The following is a 22,914-nucleotide window of genomic DNA, read 5'->3' as shown; positions in this document are numbered from 1 at the left end:
AGCAGATCTATTAATTCAGTCTGTCTACTAATTCATAAGTAGACAGACTTATGGCTACAGCAGGAAAGCTAGACATCATAGCAAGTCTACAAGCCTATTATGATTTGATGTATATTATAACAAGCCTATTATGATTTCACATATATTGGCACTGGAAACAGCACAATTATTTCTCATAATTCTTGATGGTGAAAAATTCCCAGAATTTCTTCAGTGACTTGATTGTGAAAAGAAGTTGTCCATAGATGAGTTTGAATATTAAGAAAGTTCAGAGAGTCATAGCAGAGGGAGGGGCTGGTCCTAGCCATCTTTCTTGAAAGCCTAGGATTTATCAAGGAAGAGAATGAGTTTTCAGTGGGAGTATGAAAATCAGCTGAGTTTGATTACTTTCTACTAGACATGGGAATCTAAGACATGGGAATCTTAGCAAATACTAAGAAATGACGATAATTTAATGTATTTTAATCCTATGTATATGCTAATTGCATATTCCTTTCCTATTTGGATTCTTGAGAAATAGCAGCAAAAAAGGAGAGGGAGAGAAAGAGAACACAGAGCAAACAAGCCACTTGTAATTTAGAGATTTCCAAATGCAAAACCTCAATATGGATGAAAGACTTGAGGAAAATATTTGTCCAAGTTTTTGACACATTTTATCCACTGTGCTCCTCCCATCTGGCCACCTAACCCTGCTACCCTTTCACATTTTATCCACTGCAGACAAGGGAACAATCTTAAAAGCTACAAATGGATGGAAAGGAGACTCTGAAAGGGAAGAACATCTGTAGGAGTGGAGTGTGGGTGGGATGTGTGGTAGATTAAACCGGGAATGGATGAAGTATAAAACTGAAAGAGATCGAACTGGTCTGGTGGGGAGTTAGGTTAAGGCTACTCTTTCTAATTAAATAAATTTTACTCAACACCTTGTTAGTTTCTGTATTAATCCCACCAGATTATGAATTTAGAAAGAAGAAATATTGCTTACACGTGATTGTAGATAGCCTGACATGTGTTAGACACTCAGATATATTCAGAACATAGTCTTATGCACATCAGGATAGTCTCCCAAGACAAATTATTATTATTTCTTTTTTATTTTATATTTGTTTTCAAATGGAAATAAAAGTGTGTGAACATTGCAAGAAAATTTATGAACTAGAAGGCTGATTTGAGGGGATAAGTTATTAAAAATAATAAAACCAACTACTTTCTTGTATAACAATAGAAAGAGTGGGGCAGAATATAAATATCTAACACACAAAGACATACACACACAGAAATTTAGTATTTGAAGAAGGTAATATTTTATATCACTAGAGAAGAAAGACTGTTCAATAAATAGTGGTGAAACACTTTTTGGCCTCCATTTTCCAAGTTCAGTCCATTTGCAAAAGAGACATCAACCTGAGCCATAAGAGGGACCTCAGGGGCCAGACTGTCAGGAAAGGATTCTCTCTGCACCTGTGCCTGAGCCTGGGAGAGCCCCGATTTTCTGTATCTCAGCTTCTGCTTAGGGCCCTTTGTCCCAGACTCAATCTCACTGTTATAGGTTTGGGACTGGATTTTATCCAGGGAACCACGAGAGCATGAGGGTTTTCATCATTGTTCATGTAGATCACATTCTTATTTCTCTCCCTCTGATCAAGGTGGCCCCCTCTCTTCTCCCTGTAGCTGTGATGCATCTGCCTTCAGACCAACTCTCAGCCCTCTGACTTTCGTCCTTACCTGACCCTGGACCCTCTGGCTCTTCACCCATCACTCTGGACTCCTACTGGTTTGACTGGAACAGAGCACTGTGTGGCCTGAGGTGTAGGAAATATCTCTGTAGGGTGAGGTATGTGGCCTCTCAGAGATTCACAAAGATCAAGTATCTTCCTGGAAGACCAGACCTGCCCTTGACCCTTGGGCTGCCCATTCCCCTCTGAAAGCCAGAGAGGATCGGTGTGACATTTCCATCAAGGTGCAGCATAGACCAAGGAGAGTGGGTCCCTAGAGGCCCAGAAATAGAACCTCTGATTGGGAAATGAAATGGAGAGAGTGGAGAGGCTACAGAGAAGTCGTATCTGAATCCTCTGCAGAGGTCTGATATTTAAGTTGGAGGATGTTATTTTGAAGGCAATATTGAGAATCTATTTTCATGTGGTTTATTACAAATACAAGCACCTTTTTAGAGTCTGTTATATTCAGGAATTTTGGCCTATGTTGGGAATGTAAATCACGATAAAACAATGCCCTTATCTTTTTAGAAGTTCAGGAGAAAAATAAGTAGACAGTTTAAAGCCCTCCAAAACGTTTATGAGAGACTTGGATAATCAAAGAAAGAGAAACTACCCTTTCAGAGGGCCATTTATTTATATGAATCAACTGCAACAAAGGCAAAATCAAACTGTGGTCAGATTTATCCTTGTCTGGTCTCTTGGTATACAGACATCCTGTGTCCTTAGGCACATGTAGCATCCTCCACACCACACCTGGACCCTCAGGGCTGCTCAGAGAACCCCACAGTTGCCTTTGTCAGCTCCCATTGCCCTTCCATCCCTCCTAGCTATGATAACTCTCTTCCAGCTTCTTCAAAAATTATATTTGTCCCCTTACTTCTTTTCCTAGCAAATAAACCCCCAAGTGCAATTCTCTTATATCACTGAAATCATCAGGTGTAAATATATAATCTCTTACTATAAAACACAGAATCAATATTTCATTGCCTCCACCTTTGATGTGTCAGTGCATGGCTAAGCATTCTTTCAAAGTTTTGGTTTAAGCAGATGTTTTAAAGAAAACATGGACAAAGAATCTTTTCTCATAACAATGGAAGGAGAAGCTATGACTCAGAGCATTTCATCCAAGGTCCTCTGGTCCTACCAGCCAAATGGCTATGAATATTTACATTTAAATTTGTAAAGGAGACTTGAAATTTGGCATAAATCCATAAATTGCTTTCTGATTTGTTTAATGGTATCCTCTGTGCCTCCACTCCTACTGACCTAGTGCAAAATAGTGTGTCATAGGGTAACTACGGAAACAACTCCACCCAGAGAGGTGCACCCTCACTCTTGTCGCTCCCTCCTATGGGTTCACTGTGCAAAGGGGGGGGGGGGGGGTGGTGATTTGTGAGTATTTCACTCTTCCAAAAATTATATAAAAATTATGAAGATCAATTATAATTGGAAAAAATAGATTAAACTCTGTCAGGTAAGATCACTGGAGAAGAAATATCAGAGACTGACAAGAGGATAGTAGTTGAAGCCCATCACTCAGAGATAAATGTGCCCTCAGGGAGGATGGGTAGATGTCTTAGACCTCTCTAACTCAGTCATCTTCTATTGCCAGGTGATCAGACACCAACTTCCTTGGAACTTACTACTTTCTCAGCCCATGGACAATGCACTGACCGTACCTGAGCAGACAACCCCAGCATCCTCTGCATGCACACAGTCGTGCCGCCCCCAGCCCCGGGAAGGGCACCTCCACACGTGGGACTCCTTTCCTCCGCAGTTCAGTTCATCCAGCCAGATGCGCCCTGATCCCTGACCTAATTGAGCAGATTGCAAGGCATCGAGGGCTCCTCCACAGCCCAGTTGCCTGCACACCACGCGAGCATCGTCCAGGTCCCAGCCGTCATCACAGATGGTGCCCCAGGAGCCCTGGTCAAGGATCTCCACTCTCCCGGCACAGGGACCGCCCCCGTCCACCAGGCGGAGCTGTCTGCTGCCTGAGGAGAGAGAAATGAGATAATAAGCGGGGCGGGGGGGTGGGGTGTTGACGGGGGCGTGGGGAGTGGGATGGGACGGTGGGGATGAGAAGAGTCTTCTGGTCCTGAGTCTCCTCTGAGGCTGCAGAGCCTGCTGGTTGAAACACGGAGTTTTGCACTCCGGCAAGCACCTGGGTCGGGTTTCGTATAGCAGCAGTGAAAATAATAAGGTTGAAAATGGGAAAAAATAGAAAATATTACTCTACTGAGTAGTGTGAGACAGATGATATTACCCAAGCCCTATCGGTATTAACCTTCTGATTTGTAGGGTTCTGCATTGTTGTTTTTGAGTCACCAAGTCGTGTCCAACTCTCTTGCAACTGTATGGACAGTAGTCTACCAGGCTTCTCTGTCCACGGGATTTCCCAGGCAAGAATACTGGAGTAAGTTGCCATTTCCTTCTCCAGGGGATCTTTCCAACCCATCAATCAACCAGGCATCTCCTGCACGGGCAGGTAGATTCTTTAACACTGAGCCACCAGGGAAGTCAGAGAAAGGTCTGTCTAGTCCAAGTTATGGTTTTTCCAATAGTCATGGATGGTTGTGAGAGTTGGACTATAAAGAAAGCTGAGCACCAAAGAATTGATGTTTTTGAACTATGGTGTTGGAGAAGACTCTTAACAGTCCCTTGGACTACAAGGAGATCCAGTCAATCCTAAAGGAAATCAGTCCTGAATATTCATTGGAAAGACTGATGCTGAAGCTGAAACTCCAATACTTTGACCACCTGATGGGAAGAACTGATTCATTGGAAAAGACCTGGGTGCTGGGAAAGATTGAAAGCAGGAGGAGAAGGAGACGACAGAGAATGAGATGGTTGGATGGTATCACCGACTTAATGGATGTGAGTTTGAGTAAGCTCTAGGAGTTGGTGATGGACAGGGAAGCCTGGCATGCTGCAGTCCATGGGGTCGCAAAGAGTCAGACATGACTGAGTGAATGAACTGATAAATAAATAAGAAAATTTTAAACATTCTAGGGAAAAATAAAAATGGTAATGAAAGCTATCATAAAGTCTTCTAAAATAACTTTAAATATTTACTTGTTTATCACTCCCTGCTTCTAATAACAAATTTAAAAACAGACATACAGACATCTACAAATGTGAACACACACATGCACACACCCCTACCTGAATTAAAGTTTCACTAGAGGAAGGACTTTGCATATCTTATTTACACTGTGTTTCTGCTATTAGGACAGTGCCTACATATTGTATGCACTCATTCAACAAGATTCAACAAGTGCTGCAGTGAACATTGGGGTACACATGTCTCTTTCAGATCTGGTTTCCTTGGTGTGTATGCCCAGGAGTGGGATTGCTGGGTCATATGGCAGTTCTATTTCCAGTCTTTTAAGGAATCTCCACACTGTTCTCCATAGTGGCTGTACTAGTTTGCATTCCCACCAACAGTGTAAAAGGGTTCCCTTTTCTCCCCACCCTCTCCAGCATTTATTGCTGGTAGACTTTTGGATAGCAGCCATTCTGACTGGCGTGTAATGGTACCTCATTGTGGTTTTGATTTGATTTTTCTCTGATAATGAGTGATGTGGAAGCAACCTAGATGCCCATCAGCAGACGAATGGATAAGAAAGCTATGGTACATATACACAATGGAATATTACTCAGCCATTAAAAAGAATACATTTGAATCAGTTCTAATGAGATGGATGAAACTGGAGCCCATTATACAGAATGAAGTAAGCCAGAAAGATAAACACCAATACAGTATACTAACGCATACATATGGAATTTAGAGAGATGGTAATGATAACCTTATATGCAAGACAGAAAAAGAGACACAGATGTATAGAACAGACTTTTGGACTCTATGGGATAAAGCGAGGGTGGGATGATCTGAGAGAATAGCATCAAAACATGTATATTATCAAGTGTGAAACAGATCACCAGTCCAGGTTGGATGCATGAGACAAGTGCTCAGGGCTGGTGCACTGGGAAGACCCAGAGGGATGGGATGGGGAGGGATGTGGGAGGGGGGTTCAGGATGGGGAACACATGTAAATCCATGGTTGATTCATGTCAATGTATGGCAAAACCACTACAATATTGTAAAGTAATTAGCCTCCAACTAATAAAAATAAATGAAAAAAAAAAAAAAGATTCAACAAGTATGTATATGGAAAACCTTTTCTAAATACCTTGGTAGTTGCTTAATAAATATTTATTGAATGAATGTGTAGATGAATAAAATTCAGTGAAACAGAAGTCCTTTAGCTTCATGTTAATCAGTGAAATATTAATAGTAAAGCAAATATAAATTTAAAAGTAATGGTTTGTGAAAATAAATAGTGCATATTAAAAGTAAGTTTAATTTACCACACAGCATTGCTATTAGGTAGGCATTGTTGGGTTTCCCCAGTGGCTCAGTAGTAAGGAATCTGCTAGAAATGCAGGAGATACAGGTTTGATGCTTGGGTCAGGAAGATCCCCTGGAGAAGGAAATGGCAACCCACTCCAGTATTCTTGCCTGGGAAAATCCCATGGATAGAAGAGCCTGGCAGGCTACTCCATGGGGTGGAAAAGAGGTGAACACAACTTAGTGACTAAACAACAACAGCAAAATTAGTTTGTCTCTAAGTACAGAACTAATTTATATTCAAAATTTCACTTACCTAATGTTAAAGGAAAATTATTAAATAGATTCTAATCTTACTGTTATCTATTATTCAGTATCACATGTAGGCAATTGTACAAAACCAATAAAATACTTAGGGATAAACTTAACAAAGGAGGTAAAAATCTTGAATGGTGAAAGCTATAGGACACTGATTAAAGATATTGAAGAAGACAGAAATAAATGGAAAGATAATCTGTGGTCATGGATTGGAAGACCTTATATTGTTAAAATGCTCATGCTACACAAAGAAATCTACAGACTCACTGTAATCCTTAACAAAATCCAAGTGGAAATTTTCACACATATGGAATAAACAATCCTAAAGTTTCTATGGAACCACAAAAGACCCTGAATATCAAAATCAATCTTGAGAAAGAAGAACAATGCTGGAGGTGTCATGCATCCTGATTTCAAACTAAATTACAAAGTTATAGTAATCAAAACAGTATGGTATTGGTATAAAAAGGGACACAGACATCAACAGAACAGAACAGACAGCCCAGAAATAAACCCAAATATATACAGTCAATTAGCTTTTGACAAAGGAGCCAAGAATCTACAATGGGGAAATGACAGTCTCTTCAATGAATGGTGTTATGAAAATTGGACTGCTACATGCAAAAGATGCAATGGCACCAGTGTCCAAACACCACCCACAAAACTCAACTCAAAATGGATTAAAGACTTAATCATAAGTACTGAAGTCATAAAAATCCTAGAAGAAAAAGTAAGGGGAAAATGTCCTTGACCTCAGTCTTTGTGATGGTATTTTGGATTTGATGCCAAAAACAAAGGCAAGAAGAACAAAATAACCAAGTGAAACTACATAAAACTTAAAAACTTCTGCACAACGAAGGAAATGATATGCAGAATGAAGAGACTATCCATAGAATTAGAGAAGATATTAGCAAATTAAATGTACTTGATAAGAGTTAATATCCAAACTATTATTATTTAAAGGACTCATACAACTCAGTAGCAGAAAAATACAAACAGTCTGATTTCAAAATGGGCAGAGGACCTGAACAGACATTTTTTTCGCAGAAAACATCCATTTGGCCAACAGGTACATGAAAAGGTGCACAATATTACTAGTCACCAATAATTTACTAGTCACCAATAATTTACTAGTCACCAAATTATTATTTGCACCAGTCAATGCAAATCAAAACCGCAATAAGATATTACCTTACAGAATTGCTTTTATCAAAAAGACAAGAAATAACAAGAGTTGGTGATAAAGTGAAGAGAATAAAAAGTTTATACACAGTTGCAGGGAATGTAAGTTGAGTATCCCCTATGGAAAAGTTTTGAGGTTCCTGAAAAATTAAAAACAGAACTGCTGTATGATTAAGCAATTTTCCTTTTGAGTATTTATCTGAAGGAAATGAAAACACTAACTTGAAAATATATGTGCAACCCAATGTTCACTACAGAATTATTTACAATAACCAGATAATGTAAGCCTTCATTGATGGATAAATGGATAAAGAAAATGTTTATATATATATATATATAGTTTATATATATGTGTGTGTAAATATATATTGTATTATATATAAGATATAAGATATATAGAGAAATATAAATAATATATAAAATTATATATATAATGTTTATATTTATAATGTTTATATATATATATATAGTCACCAAAAAAAAAAAGAAATTCTCATCATTTGCAACAACATGAATGTACTTTGAAGGCATCATGCTAAGTGAGCTAAACCAGATGGTAAAGAAAAATATCATATGATCTCATTTATATGTGGAATCCTAAAATACATTTTTTTAAAAAGCTTTCAGAGATGCAAAGAGCAATTTGGTGGTTGCCAGAGGTGGGTTGATGTGGGCAAAATGGATGAAGGTAGTCAAAAGGCACAAACTTCCAGCACTAAAGTTAATGTCATGAGGAGGTAATGTACAGTATAGGGGGTACAGTTAATGTGGGCGTGTGTGTGTGCTCAGTCTTGCCCATCTGTCTGTGACCCTATGGCTGTAGCCTGAGAAGCTTCTCTATCCATGGGCTTTCCCAAGCAAGAATACTATAGTAGAGTTGCCATTTCCTCCTCCAGGAGATTTTCACAACCCAGGGAGGGAACACACATCTCTTGTGTCTCCAGCATTGGCAATGGGGATTCTTTTCCACTAATGTCACCTGGGTTAATACTGTATCATATATTAGAAAGTTGTAACAAAGAACACCTTACAAGTTCTCATCAAAAGAAAAAAGTAAGGGCTTCCCTAGTGGTCCAGTGGTTAAGAATCCACCTTGAATGTAGGGGACACTGGTTCTATCTCTGGCCCAGGAAGATTCCACATGCCACAGGGCAACTAAGACTGTGGGCCACAATTACTAAGCCTGTGCTCTGTAGCCCTTGGACCAGAACTACTGAGCCTGTGTGCAGCAACTACTGAAGTCCTCATGCCCTGGAGCCAGTGATCCACCACAAGAGAAGCCTGCAGAGCACAACTAGGGAGTAGACCCTGCTCAAAGCAACTAGAGAAAGACTGTGCACAGCATGGAAGATACAGCACAGTGAAAAATAAACATTGAAAACCTGATAGCTATACTATCCTTAGGATAGTCATCGTTTTCCAGTACATACCTGTATGCAAGTCAGGAAGCAACAGTTAGAACTGGATATGGAACAACACACTGGTTCCAAATAGGAAAAGGAGTACATCAAGGCTGTATATTGTCACCCTGCTTATTTAACTTATATGCAGAGTACATCATGAGAAACGCTGGGCTGGAAGAAGCACAAGCTGGAATCAAGATTGCCAGGAAAAATATCAGTAACCTCAGATACGCAGATGACACCACCCTTATTGCAGAAAACGAAGAACTAAAGAGCCTTTTGATGAAAGTGAAGGAAGAGAATGAAAAAGTTGGCTTAAAACTCAACATTCAGAAAACTAAGATCATGGCATCCAGTCCCATCACTTCATGGCAAATAGATGATAGCCTTTATTTTGGGGGACTCTAAAATCACTGCAGATAGTGACTGCAGTCATGAAATTGAAAGACACTTGCTCCTTGGAAGAAAATCTTGACCAACCTAGACAGCATATTAAAAAAAGAGACATTACTTTACCAAAAAAGGTCCATCAAGTCAAAGCTATGATTTTCCCAGTAGTCCCAGTATGAATGTGAGAGATGGACTATAAAGAAAGCTGAGCACCAAAGAATTGATGCTTTTGAACTGCTGCATTGGAGAAGACTCTTGAGAGTCCCTTGGACTGCAAGGAGATAAAACCAGTCAATTCTAAAGGAAATCAGTCCTGAATACTCACTGGAAGGACTGATATTGAAGTTGAAACTTCAATACTTTGGCCACCTGATGGGAAGAACTGACTCATTGGAGAAGATCCTGATGCTGGGAAAGATTGAAGGCAGGAGGAGAAGAGGACAGCAGAGGATGAGATGGTTGGATGGCATCACCAACGTGATGGACATGAGTTTAAGTAGGCTCCAGGAGTTGGTGTTGGACAGGGAAGCCTGGCGTGCTACAGTCCATCGGGTTGCAAGGAGGTGGTCACAGCTGAGTGACTGAACTGAAGTGGTCTTAACTTCATTTTGTGGATCCATGTTAAATTCATGAGTTAAATATGAAAATATAAAATCTCATTATTAACATTTTCTATGGGTTTAAGACAGACACAGAAACAGACAGCAATTCACCTGCACATGAGATGTAGGCTTCCTCCTTTGGAGAGCATGAACTGTAATTCCAAGGGTCAGAAGGACACTGCCAGAGAGAGGTATCAGTGTTCCGACACCGGATTCCAGCTACCCATTGGGGTCTAGAACCTTCTCTAAGAGCAACAGAAGAGTTGAGACTTCCACTGTCCCCACAGCCAAGCTGACTGCAGATGACGGACACAGTGATGTCTTCCATGGAGCTTCGGCAGACACTGCCCCAGGTCCCGTTGTAGAAAACTTCCAGCCACCCAGCACACTGCTGGTCCTCACTGACCATCCTGAGGGCCAGGAACTCTAAGATCAAAAGGGAGGAATCAGGACTGGTGAGAACTTCACTCAGTGCTCTGGGTTTTCCTCTCTCCCAGAAATAGTGGCCATTCATCCCTGAACCAGTTGAAGAGCTATCCATTAGGTAATAAGAGTGAAATTTGTCTCCCTTTTACCTGACTTTGTCCATTTGTGCCTATCTTTTTAAACATTTCTACCACCATGGTGTAGTGAATATGAGCAGAGAGGAAGAGCAACCTGGGCACCTTCAGGGAGGAGAGCTGAATCCTGCTTCCTGACCAAACCTCTACGAGAATGTGAAAGGGATATGATATGGATATTGGGGAGGTGGCAGGATAATGAACACACAGAAGTCTCATCCAGATCCCTGGAACCATGAATGTGTTGCCTTACCTGGCAAAAGGGATTGCACAGATGTGATTAAGGTAAGAATCGTGGGATGGTGAGATTAAGTTGGACTATTGTGGATTAACTATGTGAACCCAGTCTAATCACATTCTTATTGGGTTGACCAGAAAGTTCCTTTGGTTTTTAAGTCAAAATAAAAGACATTTTTCATGTTCACCAAGAACTTTATTGAACAGCGTATTCAACATTTTGTTCCACTACCTTCTGCCATTTTCAGGCAACTTCATAATTCCCTCTTCCAAAAACTTTTATCTTTCTAAGCAAAGAACTAATCCAAGTGCATTTTATAGTCTTCCAGTGAATTTAAATTTTTTCCATTAAGAGAATTCTGTAAAAATCTAAATAAATGGAAATCCAAAACTGAATGTCTGGTAAACACAGCTGATGAATCAGAACTAGCCAAACTGTGGCAGTTTTTGCCTGGCCTACAAAGAAATATGTGGTCTTTCATTATCCTGATGGAAGATTATGCATTTTCTTTGGATTAATTCTGAATGCTTTTCATTAAGTGCTGCTTTCACTTGGTCTAATGGGGAACAGTACTTGTTGGAATTATCATTCAGCTTTCTGGAAGGTACTCCCTTAAGAGAGGACTCCCTTCCAATACCACCACATATACAACATCACCTTCTTTGGAAGAAGACTGGCCTTTGGTGTGGTTGCTGGTGGTTCATTTCACTTGCCCCACAATCTCTTCCATTCCACATTATTGTGAAGTATCCACTTTTCATCGTCCATCACAATTTGTTTCAAAAGCAAAACATTTTCTTTATGTTTAAGTAGAGAATCTCATGTAGAAATACTGCCATGAAGGTTTTTTTCACTTATGTGAAACCCAAACATCAAAGCAATTAATATAACCAAGCTGGTACAAATGACTATCGATGCTTGATTTGGATATTTTGAGTATGTTGGCCATCTCCTGCATCGTTTAACACTGATTGTCTTCAAATAATATCTCAGTTTGATTGTGATCAACTTCATCTGGTCTACCCTACTCTGCAGTACTGTCCAGTGAGAAATCTCCAACACAAAACTTCATAAACCACTTTTGATGAGTTTGTTCAGTCACTGTACTTCCATACACTCCACAAATTTGTTTTGCATTTCAGTTGTGTTTCTAACTTTTCTTGAAATAATAAAGCATGATATGAAGAAAATGTTGCTTTTTTCGTCCATTTTCAATGTTAAAATGGCTACACAAAAATTCACTAATTTTGATGGTTTAAAAAAAAAAAAAAAATGTGTGCTGACATGATAGCTGCCAAAAAGCAATCTAACAAAATTGTTTCAAATGAAGTGAAAGACAACTAAGTATTACTAGACCATCTTACAGAAAAAAACAAAGGAACCTTTTAGCCAAACCAATAGAAGCACTCTTTCTTGGCTCTGGCTAGAGAGAGGTGTGACTTGATAATAGTTAAAGATGTGCAGCATTGCTGGTCTGATGATTGATGAAGTGGGTCTATGAGCCAAGGAATTCAGGTGGTTTGAAAAGAAATTTGATGGAAGAAATGGGATTCTTCACCAAAGCCTTAGAAGTGATGTGGCCCTGCTGAAACCTTGATTCCAGCCCAGGGAGATCCTGCTGAACATCGAAACTACAGAACTTTAAGGAAATAAATATATGTTGTTTTAAACCACTATGTGGCAATTTGTTACAGAAGCAGACAGAAACTAGTATCATGGACTTAAGATTTTCGTCCCATATGTAAGGAAAGGTGAGCCCAACTTTCAACTGGACTTGTAAGAATTGGCTCTGCCAGGAAACACTGCTGAGAAGAAAGGGCTAGAACGTCAGCTGCTGCAGGAGGAAGTGAAAACACCTCGTCTTCACGTCTGCTGGAAACACAGGCTCCATGGGAGGAAGCTTCCTCCTCTAGTCTTTTCAGCACCTTTTCCTCAGGGTTCAGACCATCCCTTCTCCAATGCTATCATCCCTCCCCTAGACTGTGGGCAGCGTGCAGCGCAGACCTGAGCAGATGACCCCCGCGTCCTGCTTGTGTCTGCAGTCGTGCTGCCCCCAGCCTCGGGAAGGGCACCTCCACACGTGAGACTCATTTCCTGTGCAGTTCAGGTCGTCCAGCCAGATGGGTCCTGATCCTGCCCCGAAGTGAGCTGACCCCGTGGCATTGAGGGCTTCTCCACAGCCCAGCTGCCTGCACACCACGCGGGCATCGTCCAGGTCCCAGCCGTCATCACAGATGGTGCCCCAGGAGCTCTGGTCAAGGATCTCCACTCTCCCGGCGCAGGGACCACCCCCGTCCACCAGGCGGAGCTGTCTGCTGTCTGAGGAGAGAGAAATCAGACAATGGGGCGGTGACCTGGGGAATGAGAAGGGTCTTCTGTCCTGTGGGACCCTCACCTGAGCAGTAGGGGACGCTCTCCTCTGAGGCTGCAGAGCCTGCTGATTCCGAGCGGGAGTCGTTGCACTGGGGCAGCACCTGGGTCTGGTTTCCTGCAGAAACAGCAATGATCAGAGAGTTGGTGGGTTGGAGAACAGGAAATTGAATTAAGCTAAATAATGACCTAGTGATGAAGTCTGAGATAAGCAATGTTAACATAACAGTAAGTGTATCATAATCTTAGGATTCACCTTCTCTAGGGAGAGTTCTGTGGAGAAGGCAATGGCAACCCACTCCAGTACTCTTGCCTGGAGAACCCCAGGGACGGGGGAGCCTCGTGGGCTGCCATCCATGGGGTCGCACAGAGTCGGACACGACTGAAGCAACTTAGCAGCAGCAGCAGCAGCAGGGAGAGCTCTGCTTCTGACAGTGCCACAATTGTTTTCAGCCAACCATTGCACTAAGAGTGAGTTAAGGAAGCTGTTTTGTCCCTAAATCTATGTGTAAACAGGAAAAGCAGAATAAAATCTATTCCAAAGGGATTCTGCCACTTTTTCATCTACAATGTCTGTTATTAAAAACACTACATATATAAAAGAGATCTCATGGAAAACCAGGAGGAAAAAGACATTAGAAAGAATTTCCCAAGTTATTCAGTTACTAGAGTTATCTGATGGAGAATTTAACTCGGCATTATTGAAGGCCTCATGGAATTAATTGACAAAAGAAATTGACAAAATAGCAACAGATAAAAATTATAGAGCTGAAAAATTTAACAGCCGATATTAAGTAAAGGACTAGCGTTTCAGCACATTAGCTCAGCATAAGGTAGAAATAGTAAACAGAAGATCAGAGGACAAATAGTCTTTTATTTAGAGATGCAGGTCACGTAATAAGTGTCCTGGTTGCTATAGTGGTTGTTTAGTCACTCAATCATGTCTGATTTTTTTGGCGATCATATGGACTGTAGCCCACCAGGCTCCTCTGTCCATGGGATTTCTCAGGCAATAATAATGAAGTGGGTTTCAATTTTTTTCTTCAGGGGATCGTCAAGTCCCAGGGGTGGAACTCATGTTTCCTGACTTGGCAGACGGGTTCTTTACCACTGAGCCACCAGGGAGTCGTGTCCTGGTTATATTGCTGTATAATAAATTCTCCCGTAAAACTTAGCCACTTAAGCAAAAAAATATACCTCATTTTGCTTAAGACTTCCTGGGTATATAGTTTGGGAAAGATCCCACTTGGCAGTTCTGTCTTAGAGTCTTTCATGTGGTTGCACTTAGATGTCATCTGGGGCTGAAGTGGTCTGATGACTTGACTGAAGTGTGGTTACATAAGGAAATCCCTTGACGCATTTTAGGGGTAAAGAGACATCATGTCTGCAACCTAATTCAGAAGGATTTTACATATTTATGGAGAAATGTGGTGGGAGGAGGACAGAGAAGGAATGACAGAAACAGAGATAGAGAGAGATGTCAACTGGAGGGAGAGATTAAAGCAGAATACTAACATTGGGAAATCCAGCTAAAGTTCTTCTGGATTTTTATATTATTCTTACAGCTTTTTTGTAAGTCTCAAATTACATCAAAATTTTAAAAGGGAAAGGTAAAAACAAGTCAGACATAAATCATTCCTAGGACACTTCCACTAAAAGAAATGCTTATAACATCAAAAACATACATGCCTAGGAGAAAAACCTAGCAGAAGATGGGCAAAACCTCTGAGAGAAATTGGAGACCTAACTGAATGGAGGGATAAACATATATAAACTCAACATTGTCAGTCAATCACCTCCAATTTCTGTGTAGATTAACTCTTCTCAAACAAAATATGCTTATTCTTTTTTTTTTTTTTTTTTTGATGAAAAACGACAAGCTGAGGGATTTCTCTCCTGGTCCAATGGCTGAGAATCAGCCATGCAATGCAGAGGACTCAGGTTCGATCCCTGATGCGAGATCCCACATGCCAGAGCATCTGAGCTGGAATCTCACAACTAGGCACTCCGTGTGTCATAACAGAAGATCCAGCAAGACGTAATGAAGATCCATATGCTGCAACTAACGCCCAACACTGTAAATATATAATTTTATTAAGAAAATGAAATGCTGATTCCAAAATTGAAATAAAATACAAAAGAACGAGAATAACCAACACAGTTCACCAAAAAAGCAACAAAGGTAGAAGAGTTAATAATATAAAGTAACTCTTTACATTAAAGTTACCCAGACTTACTATAAAGTTATAATAAAGAAAATGTAGTATTGGTGCAAGGATAGACAATGATACTACAGAATAGAATAGAGAGTCTTAAAAAAGACTCAGACATATGCTTTTCTTCTTATGGCAAAGGTGGTACTGCAGTGGGGAGAAGAGTCTTTTCAGAAAAAGATTCTGAGTCAATTGATGTCATATGAAACTTGATCTTATCTTACACAGATAGCAATTGCAGAAGGGATGCACAGTTCTATGCAAGAGAAAAATAAACTTCTATGAGATACTCTTGGAGAATGTTTTTATGGTCTTGGAGTAGACAAAGTTCTTTTTAAAGAATATAAGAAGTGTTAAAAGCAAAGGAAGAAGTTGGTAAATTATAATTTCTTAAGATTAACAGCTTGGCTCATCAAAAGACACCATACCATTAAGAAAATGAAAATGAAAGACCAAAGGTTAATCACACAAGATAAATAACATGTTTGTACCAAAAGTCATTGTCATGGTAAGTTGTAGCTTCATATTTGTATTAGTCAAGAATAGGAAACAACTCAAATCTCTACTATCTGTTGTGGAATGGATCAATTCATGGTCATGTGATCATTCAAAGATCTACTCTACAGAAATAAAAATGAATAAAATGCTTCTTTAAGCAACATCATGAGTGAGTCTCAAATATAATGGTGACTCGAAGTTATACACAGAAGAAAATATACTGCATAATTTTATATACAGTTCAAATGATAAAACACTCTATGATAGTGAGAGAGTCATTTCCTAGGCAGGTTGATAAGAAGTCTAGGGGTCCCCAAGGAGAGAGAGGTCTGGGATAGTCAAGGAGGAAGAAAGGACAAACTTTCTTACTTTTTTTCCTCTACATTCCTTAGGATTATATAACAATAATGTATCCTGCCTGAGGACAGTCTTTGGATCAAACCCTCTGGCTAATTCTGTTATCTTAAAACATAAATTATGGTAGTAGGTCTGGTCTTTACAAGGATGTATCCTGCCTGAGGACAATCTTTGGATTAAACCTTCTGGCCAACTCTGTTATCTTAAAATGTAAATTATGGGAGTGGGTCTGGTGAGGTCTTTGCAGCCTCCAGACATTCTTTGGATTCATTGGAGAGTATATAACTCCATTGCTAATACTAGCAAAGGGGGTACTCTTTTGCCCCCTTCTGATGCCTATGTCAGAAGCTTTCTCTATCTCCTTTATACTTTAATAAAACTGTATTACACACAAGCTCTGAGCGATCCAGCCTCGTCTCTGGCCCCAGATTGAATTCATCTCCTCCGGAGGCCAAGAATCCCGCATCTCATTGTTCAGCAACAACCTTTCAATAGTAGAAGTTAGGTAAGCAATCTTAACTGGAGAGGAGGGAGACATGTTTATGGGAAGACAACAGTGACTGTGGTGCTGGGAATGTTCTCTTTGCTGATCTGGATACATGACTGAAGTCTACACTTACTGCTTATACATTGTTTTCTATGATTATATTTAAATAATATAAATAATATTATTGCTTAAAAATACATTATTTCCCCTTACCACTTCCTGGCCTGACTTGGAAAATGAATGAACAATGAGAAGAACCACATTTCACCATGAAATATCTGACTTTTGATGCCAGTTTCCTGTCACTCTCTGCTCTTGGGGACATTTCACTTCAGGAGCATCCTGAGTACCAGTAGCCCTTCACCCTCTCTTACCTGAGCAGATCACAGAGGCCGTGTTGCCATGGGAACAGCTAAGACCACCCAAGGCAGTCACAGGGCAACTCCACAGGAAGGACTCCACCCCAGAGCAGTGAAATCGGGCTGTTGAGATCTGATCACCTCCTTCCACAAAGTGTGGTCCTCTGGGAGTGGAGATGGCGACTCCACAGCCGAGCTGACGACAGACGACATTGGCATTGGCCAGACTCCAGTGGGAGGCACAGAGTGCTCTCCATCGTCCAGAAATGTTCATCTCCACTTGCCCCTCACACTGAGAGGAGCTGTTTGTCATCAGTCGGACTTCTGTGTACATTGGTAGAAGAAGACAGGGTTTCAACAAAGTCTGATTTCTCACCTGAACAAGGTAAGCAGAGAAGTTATAAACCTTCCTACATCTCACCTGAACAGACAACCTGAACAGCTCCACTGTGTTGACAAGTGCCCCCTGGACAGGGCACTCTGGGGCAGAACCAGAGCTCAGGCTCCTCCCCTTTACACCTGAACTCTTCAGCCCAGACCCGGCCATCTGACTCTCTGAAGGGCACGTGTCCCAGGACAGACACAACCTTGCCACATCCCAGCTCTGCACAGATGACCTGGGCAGTGGGGAATGTAAAGTTTCCATCAGACACTGGGGTCCAGTCTTCTCCAGAATGAACTTCTACTCGCCCTGAGCAGGGTCCATCTCCGTCAGTCAGACGCATAAATCCTAAGAGAAACAAAGAAGCAAACCCAATGAGTGTTCTTGATCCTGACTTAAGAAATGAAAACAGCACATCACAGGCAATGATGTGAATGCTTTTCTTTTCCAGGAGTGGACATGGAGAGAGAATTTGATAGTTGGTGTCAGAATTGCCTTTTCATGAACAAGAATCTGAAGAGAAATTCAGAAGAATTTGCAGGGTCAGTTTGGGATGACTGTATCCCAACAATGGATACTCTGAGATTGTTTAGAAATATGAATTCCCTATCTACAGGCCTGAAAACTACAGAGCCCAAGACATATCATCAGAAATGGCTGAATACCAGGAACATGTAATTTATCATTGATTGGAGAAGTGAATTTCACATTTAGGAGCCCAGGACTACAGAGCCCAAGGAAACTGCATAATGTGTTGGCACTCAAACATGAATGCAGAGATATGAAGAACAGAACCACCTCAGAGAGACATGGACTATATCAGTAGAGATATGTCATCCAGACACAGTTAAAAAACTTTCCTGAGACTTGTGAGGCTACTATTTTGAATAGTTTTCTCTCCCAGGAGCTAGTCTTCAAGTGACTTAGGTAAGGCAAGTCATGAAGCAGGATCCATGAGTGCATGACACCCTGTAGAGAGGTTGTCTGAGAGAAGAAATATAGACATTGTAAATAATCCACTTTTTTTTGTTTTTGTATTATATTTTTCTGATAATTTTTAATGGCAAAAATTTCAGGAATTTCTCAGGTGACTTCAGTGGGAAAGAACATGAGTTGAGAAAGCTCAGAGAGTCATAGAAGAGGTGGTGTGGTCCTAACCATCTCTCTTGAAACCCCAGGATTTTTCAATGAACTTGGGAGAGAGTGAGTTCTGACTGGAAGTTTCAGGACTATGAGTTTGACAAACAGTTCCTGTTACAGATTTTTCTTCTGAGACAGGAATCATGGAAAATGCTAAGGGGTGATATTCAACTGATTTTAATTCTGTTATTGTGCTTATTCTGTATTCATATTTGACACCAAGAAGACAGAAAAGGAGATTCCCCTGCTCTCATTCTCTCACAGAAACAAGGTACCCCCAGCAACAAAACTGATCCTAAGAAAACAGAGATCTATGAACTGCTTGATACAAAATTCAAATTCATTGTTTTGAAGCTCAATGACCTACAAGAGAATGCAGAGAGACAAATAAACACAAGTATACATGAACAATTATAGACAAAACTATAAAAATGAGAAAATGAGGAGCTTCATAAAGAACTAGAAAACATAAAAAAAAAAAAAAAGAACTAACAGAAATTCTGGAGCTCAAGGATTCAATAATTGAATTAAAAATCCAAAGGAAAGCATCAAGTAAACTCTATCATGGAAATCAAAGAACCAGTAAGCTTGAAGACATTCCATTTGATATTATCAAGTTAGAAAAACAAAAAGATTAGAAAGATGGTAACGATAACCCTATATGCAAGACAGAAAAAGAGACACAGATGCATAGAAAAGACTTTTGGACTCTATGGGAGAGGTGAGGGTGGGATGATCTGAGAGAACAGCATCAAAACATATATATTATCAAGTGTGAAACAGATCACCAGTCCAGGTTGGATGCATGAGACAAGTACTCAGGGCTGGTGCACTGAGATGACCCAGAGGGATGGGATGGGGAGGGAGGTGGGAGGGGGGTTCAGGATGGGGAACACATGTAAATCCATGGCTGATTCATGTCAATGTATGGCAAAAACCACTACAATATTGTAAAGTAATTAGCCTCCAACTAATAAAAATAATTGGGAAAAAAAATAAGAAAAAAAAAATAAAGCAAAAAACAAAAAAGAAAGTACAGTGAACTGAATACATAGCACATATGGGATATCACTATATATATATATATATATATATATATATATATATATATATATATGTGTGTGTGTGTGTGTGTGTGTATGTATTTGAGGATCCCAGTAGGAAAAAAGAAAGGAGCAGAAAGTTTATTCAAAGGAATAATAACTGAGAAATTCCCAAATCTAGGGAGAGAAATGGACATCTTGACTCATGAGGCCCATGCGTTCCCAAATAGGTGGAACCCAAAGAGATCCACACCAAGACACATTATGATTAAATTACCAAAATTTAAAGACAAAGAAAAATTTTTGAAAACAGAAAAAAAACAGTGACTTGTCACTTTCTTTTTTCCTACTGGGACCCTCAAATATATATATATATATATATATTATATATATATTGTGGTATCCCATCTGTGCTATGTATTCTGTTTACTGTACTTAAAGAAAAAAAACCTTTAAAACTAGAAACTTTGAAGGCCAAGAGAGCAGAATGATACATCAAAAGTACCACAAGAAAAAAAAAAACCCTGCCAACCCGAACATCAAAACTTTACCCAGCTAAACCGTCCTTCAAAAGTGGAGGTTTTATATATATATACACACACAAAAGGGTTTCCCATGTAGTGGTAAAGAATCAGCCTGCCAATGCAGGAGATACAGGTTCAATCCCAACCACCACCACCACAAAACAACAAATGCATATTATATATGTTATGTAATACATGTGTGTGTGTGTGTATATATGCTATATACTGTATACATACTACTTATACATTTGTGTGTGTGTGTGTGTGTGTGTGTGTGTGTGTTAGTTGTTCAGTCATGTCCAACTCTTTGTGAGCTCATGGACTGTAGCCCACCAGGCTCCTCTGTCCACGGAATTCTGTAGGCAAGAATACTAGAGTGGGTAGACAATCCCTTTTCCAGGGGGTCCTCCCAACCCAGGGATCAAACCTGGGTCTCCTGCACTGAAGGCAGATTTTTTACCATTTGAGCCACCAGGGAAGCATATATATATATGTATATGTATATATATATACACATACATCATTTCAGTTCAGTCGCTCAGTCAAGTCCAACTCTTTGGGACACCGTGAATCACAGCACACCAGGCCTCCCTGTCGATCACCAGCTCCTGGAATTCACCCAAACTCATGTGCATCGAGTCAGTGATGCCATCCAACCATCTCATCCTCTGTTGTCCCCTTCTCCTCCTGCCCTCAATCCCTCCCAGCATCATGGTCTTTTCTAATGAGTCAGCTCTTCACATGAGGTGGCCAAAGTATTGGAGTTTCAGCCTCAGCATCAGTCCTTCTGATGAACACCCAGGACTGATCTCCTTCAGGATGGACTGGTTGGATCTCCTTGCAGTCCAAGGGACTCTCAAGAATCTTCTCCAACACCACAGTTCAAAAGCATTAATTCTTTAGCACTCAGCTTTCTTCACAGTCCAGCTCTCACATCCATACATGACCACTGGAAAAACCATAGCCTTGACTAGACGGACCTTTGTTGGCAAATATCTCTGCTTTTTAATATGCTATCTAGGTTGGTCATAACTTTTCCCCCAGGGACTACGTGTCTTTTAATTTCATGGCTGCAATCACCATCTGCAGTGATTTTGGAGCCCAAAAAAGTAAAGTCTGACACTGTTTCCACTGTTTCCCCATCATTTGCCATGAAGTGATGGAACGAGATGCCATGATCTTAGTTTTCTGAATGTTGAGCTTTAAGCCAACTTTTTCACTCTCCTCTTTCACTTTCATCAAAAGGCCTTTTATTTCCTCTTCACTTTCTGCCATAAGGGTGGTGTCATCTGCATATCTGAGGTTACTGATATTTCTCCCAGCAATCTTGATTCCAGCTTGTGCTTCTTCCAGCCCAGCATTTCTCATGATGTAATCTGCATATAAGTTAAATAGGCAGGGTGACAATATACAGCCTTGACATACTCCTTTTCCTATTTGGAATCAGTCTGTTGTTCCACGTCCAGTTCTGACTGTTGCTTCCTGACCTTCATATAGGTTTCTCAAGAGGCAGGTCAGGTGGTCTGGTATTCCCGTCTCTTGAATTTTCCACAGTTTGTTGTGATCCACACAGTCAAAGGCTTTGGCATAGTCAATAAAGCAAAAATAGATGTTTTTCTGGAACTCTCTTGCTTTTTCGATGATCCATTGGATGTTGGCAATTTGATCTCTGGTCCCTCTGCCTTTTCTAAAACCAGCTTGAACTTCTGAAAGTTCATGGTTCATGCATTGCTGAAGCCTGGCTTGGAGAATTTTGAGCATTACTTTGCTAGTGTGTGAGATGAGTGCAATTGTGTGGTAGTTTGAGCATTTTTTGGCATTGTCTTTCTTTGGAATTGGAATGAAAACTGACCTTTTCCAGTCCTGTGGTCACTGCTGAGTTTTCCAAATTTGCTGGCATATTGAGTACAGCACTTTCACTGCATCATCTTTCAGGATTTGAAATAGCTCAACTGGAATTCCATCACCTCCACTAGCTTTGTTCATAGTGATGCTTTAAGCATATATATATACACACACACACATATATGTATATATATATACAAGCATAATCTGAGGGATTTCATCATCACTACATTACCAAAGTGCTAAAAGTAGTTCTTCAAGTTTAAATGAATAAACAAAACAATGATACAAAAGTATCTTCACATAAGAAAGTGTAAACCTTACTGGTAAATCCAGAGAGAAAAACAGAATATTGTAATACCGTAATAGTGGTACATAACTTGCTTTTAACATTATATATAAATATAAATCAAAAGACCATCATAAGACTAACTATAATTACAGAAAGCTGCTGTTGGAAACACATTATAGAAACAAGCAAAATCTGACATCAATCACTTCAAGTGTAGGGGAGGAGTGAAATGCAGTTTCTGCATGCTATTGAAATTAAGTTGTTTTCATAACAGTACTTAACTTCTGCTGTAAACTGTTATAGTTATAAAATGTTTGATACAAGTTCCATGGTAACTACAATAAAAAGTATAGTACATACACACAGAAAAAGAGAAATTAATCAGAGCATACCACTATAAGAAATCATCAAGCCACAAATACAACACAGAAGAAAGCAGGAGCAAGAAACTATACAACAATGAATAAAATGGCAATGTAAGTCCTTACCTTTCAACATGATTATAAATGTAAATATATTACACTTTCCAATCAAATATATAGATAATCTAAATAGATTAAAAGTAAGATCCAACTACATACTGCATATGAGAGACTCACTTTAGATTTCATGACTCAGGTAGGCTGAAAGTGAACAGGTGGA

General features: G+C 40.0%; 1 protein-coding gene across 1 annotated transcript in view; it reads right to left on the bottom strand.

The window, feature by feature from the left end:
* LOC122679939 overlaps positions 1–22,914 on the bottom strand; it is a 335,468-nt gene that overhangs the window by 82,161 nt on the left and 230,393 nt on the right. Inside the window, exons 36-41 of the mRNA XM_043880798.1 lie at positions 17,468–17,776; positions 17,062–17,370; positions 13,158–13,250; positions 12,744–13,081; positions 10,076–10,532; positions 3,398–3,712 (exon numbers count right to left, since the gene is read on the bottom strand). Of these exons, the coding sequence (XP_043736733.1) occupies positions 3,398–3,712; positions 10,076–10,532; positions 12,744–13,081; positions 13,158–13,250; positions 17,062–17,370; positions 17,468–17,776 (1,821 nt within the window). The remainder of the gene's footprint in view (positions 1–3,397; positions 3,713–10,075; positions 10,533–12,743; positions 13,082–13,157; positions 13,251–17,061; positions 17,371–17,467; positions 17,777–22,914) is intronic.

Source organism: Cervus elaphus, chromosome 22 (genome assembly GCF_910594005.1).
Source record: "Cervus elaphus chromosome 22, mCerEla1.1, whole genome shotgun sequence".
NCBI classification, from domain to species: domain Eukaryota; kingdom Metazoa; phylum Chordata; class Mammalia; order Artiodactyla; family Cervidae; genus Cervus; species Cervus elaphus.
The sequence above is the reverse complement of the archived record's forward strand: the minus strand, read 5'-3'. Positions and strand labels throughout refer to the sequence as shown.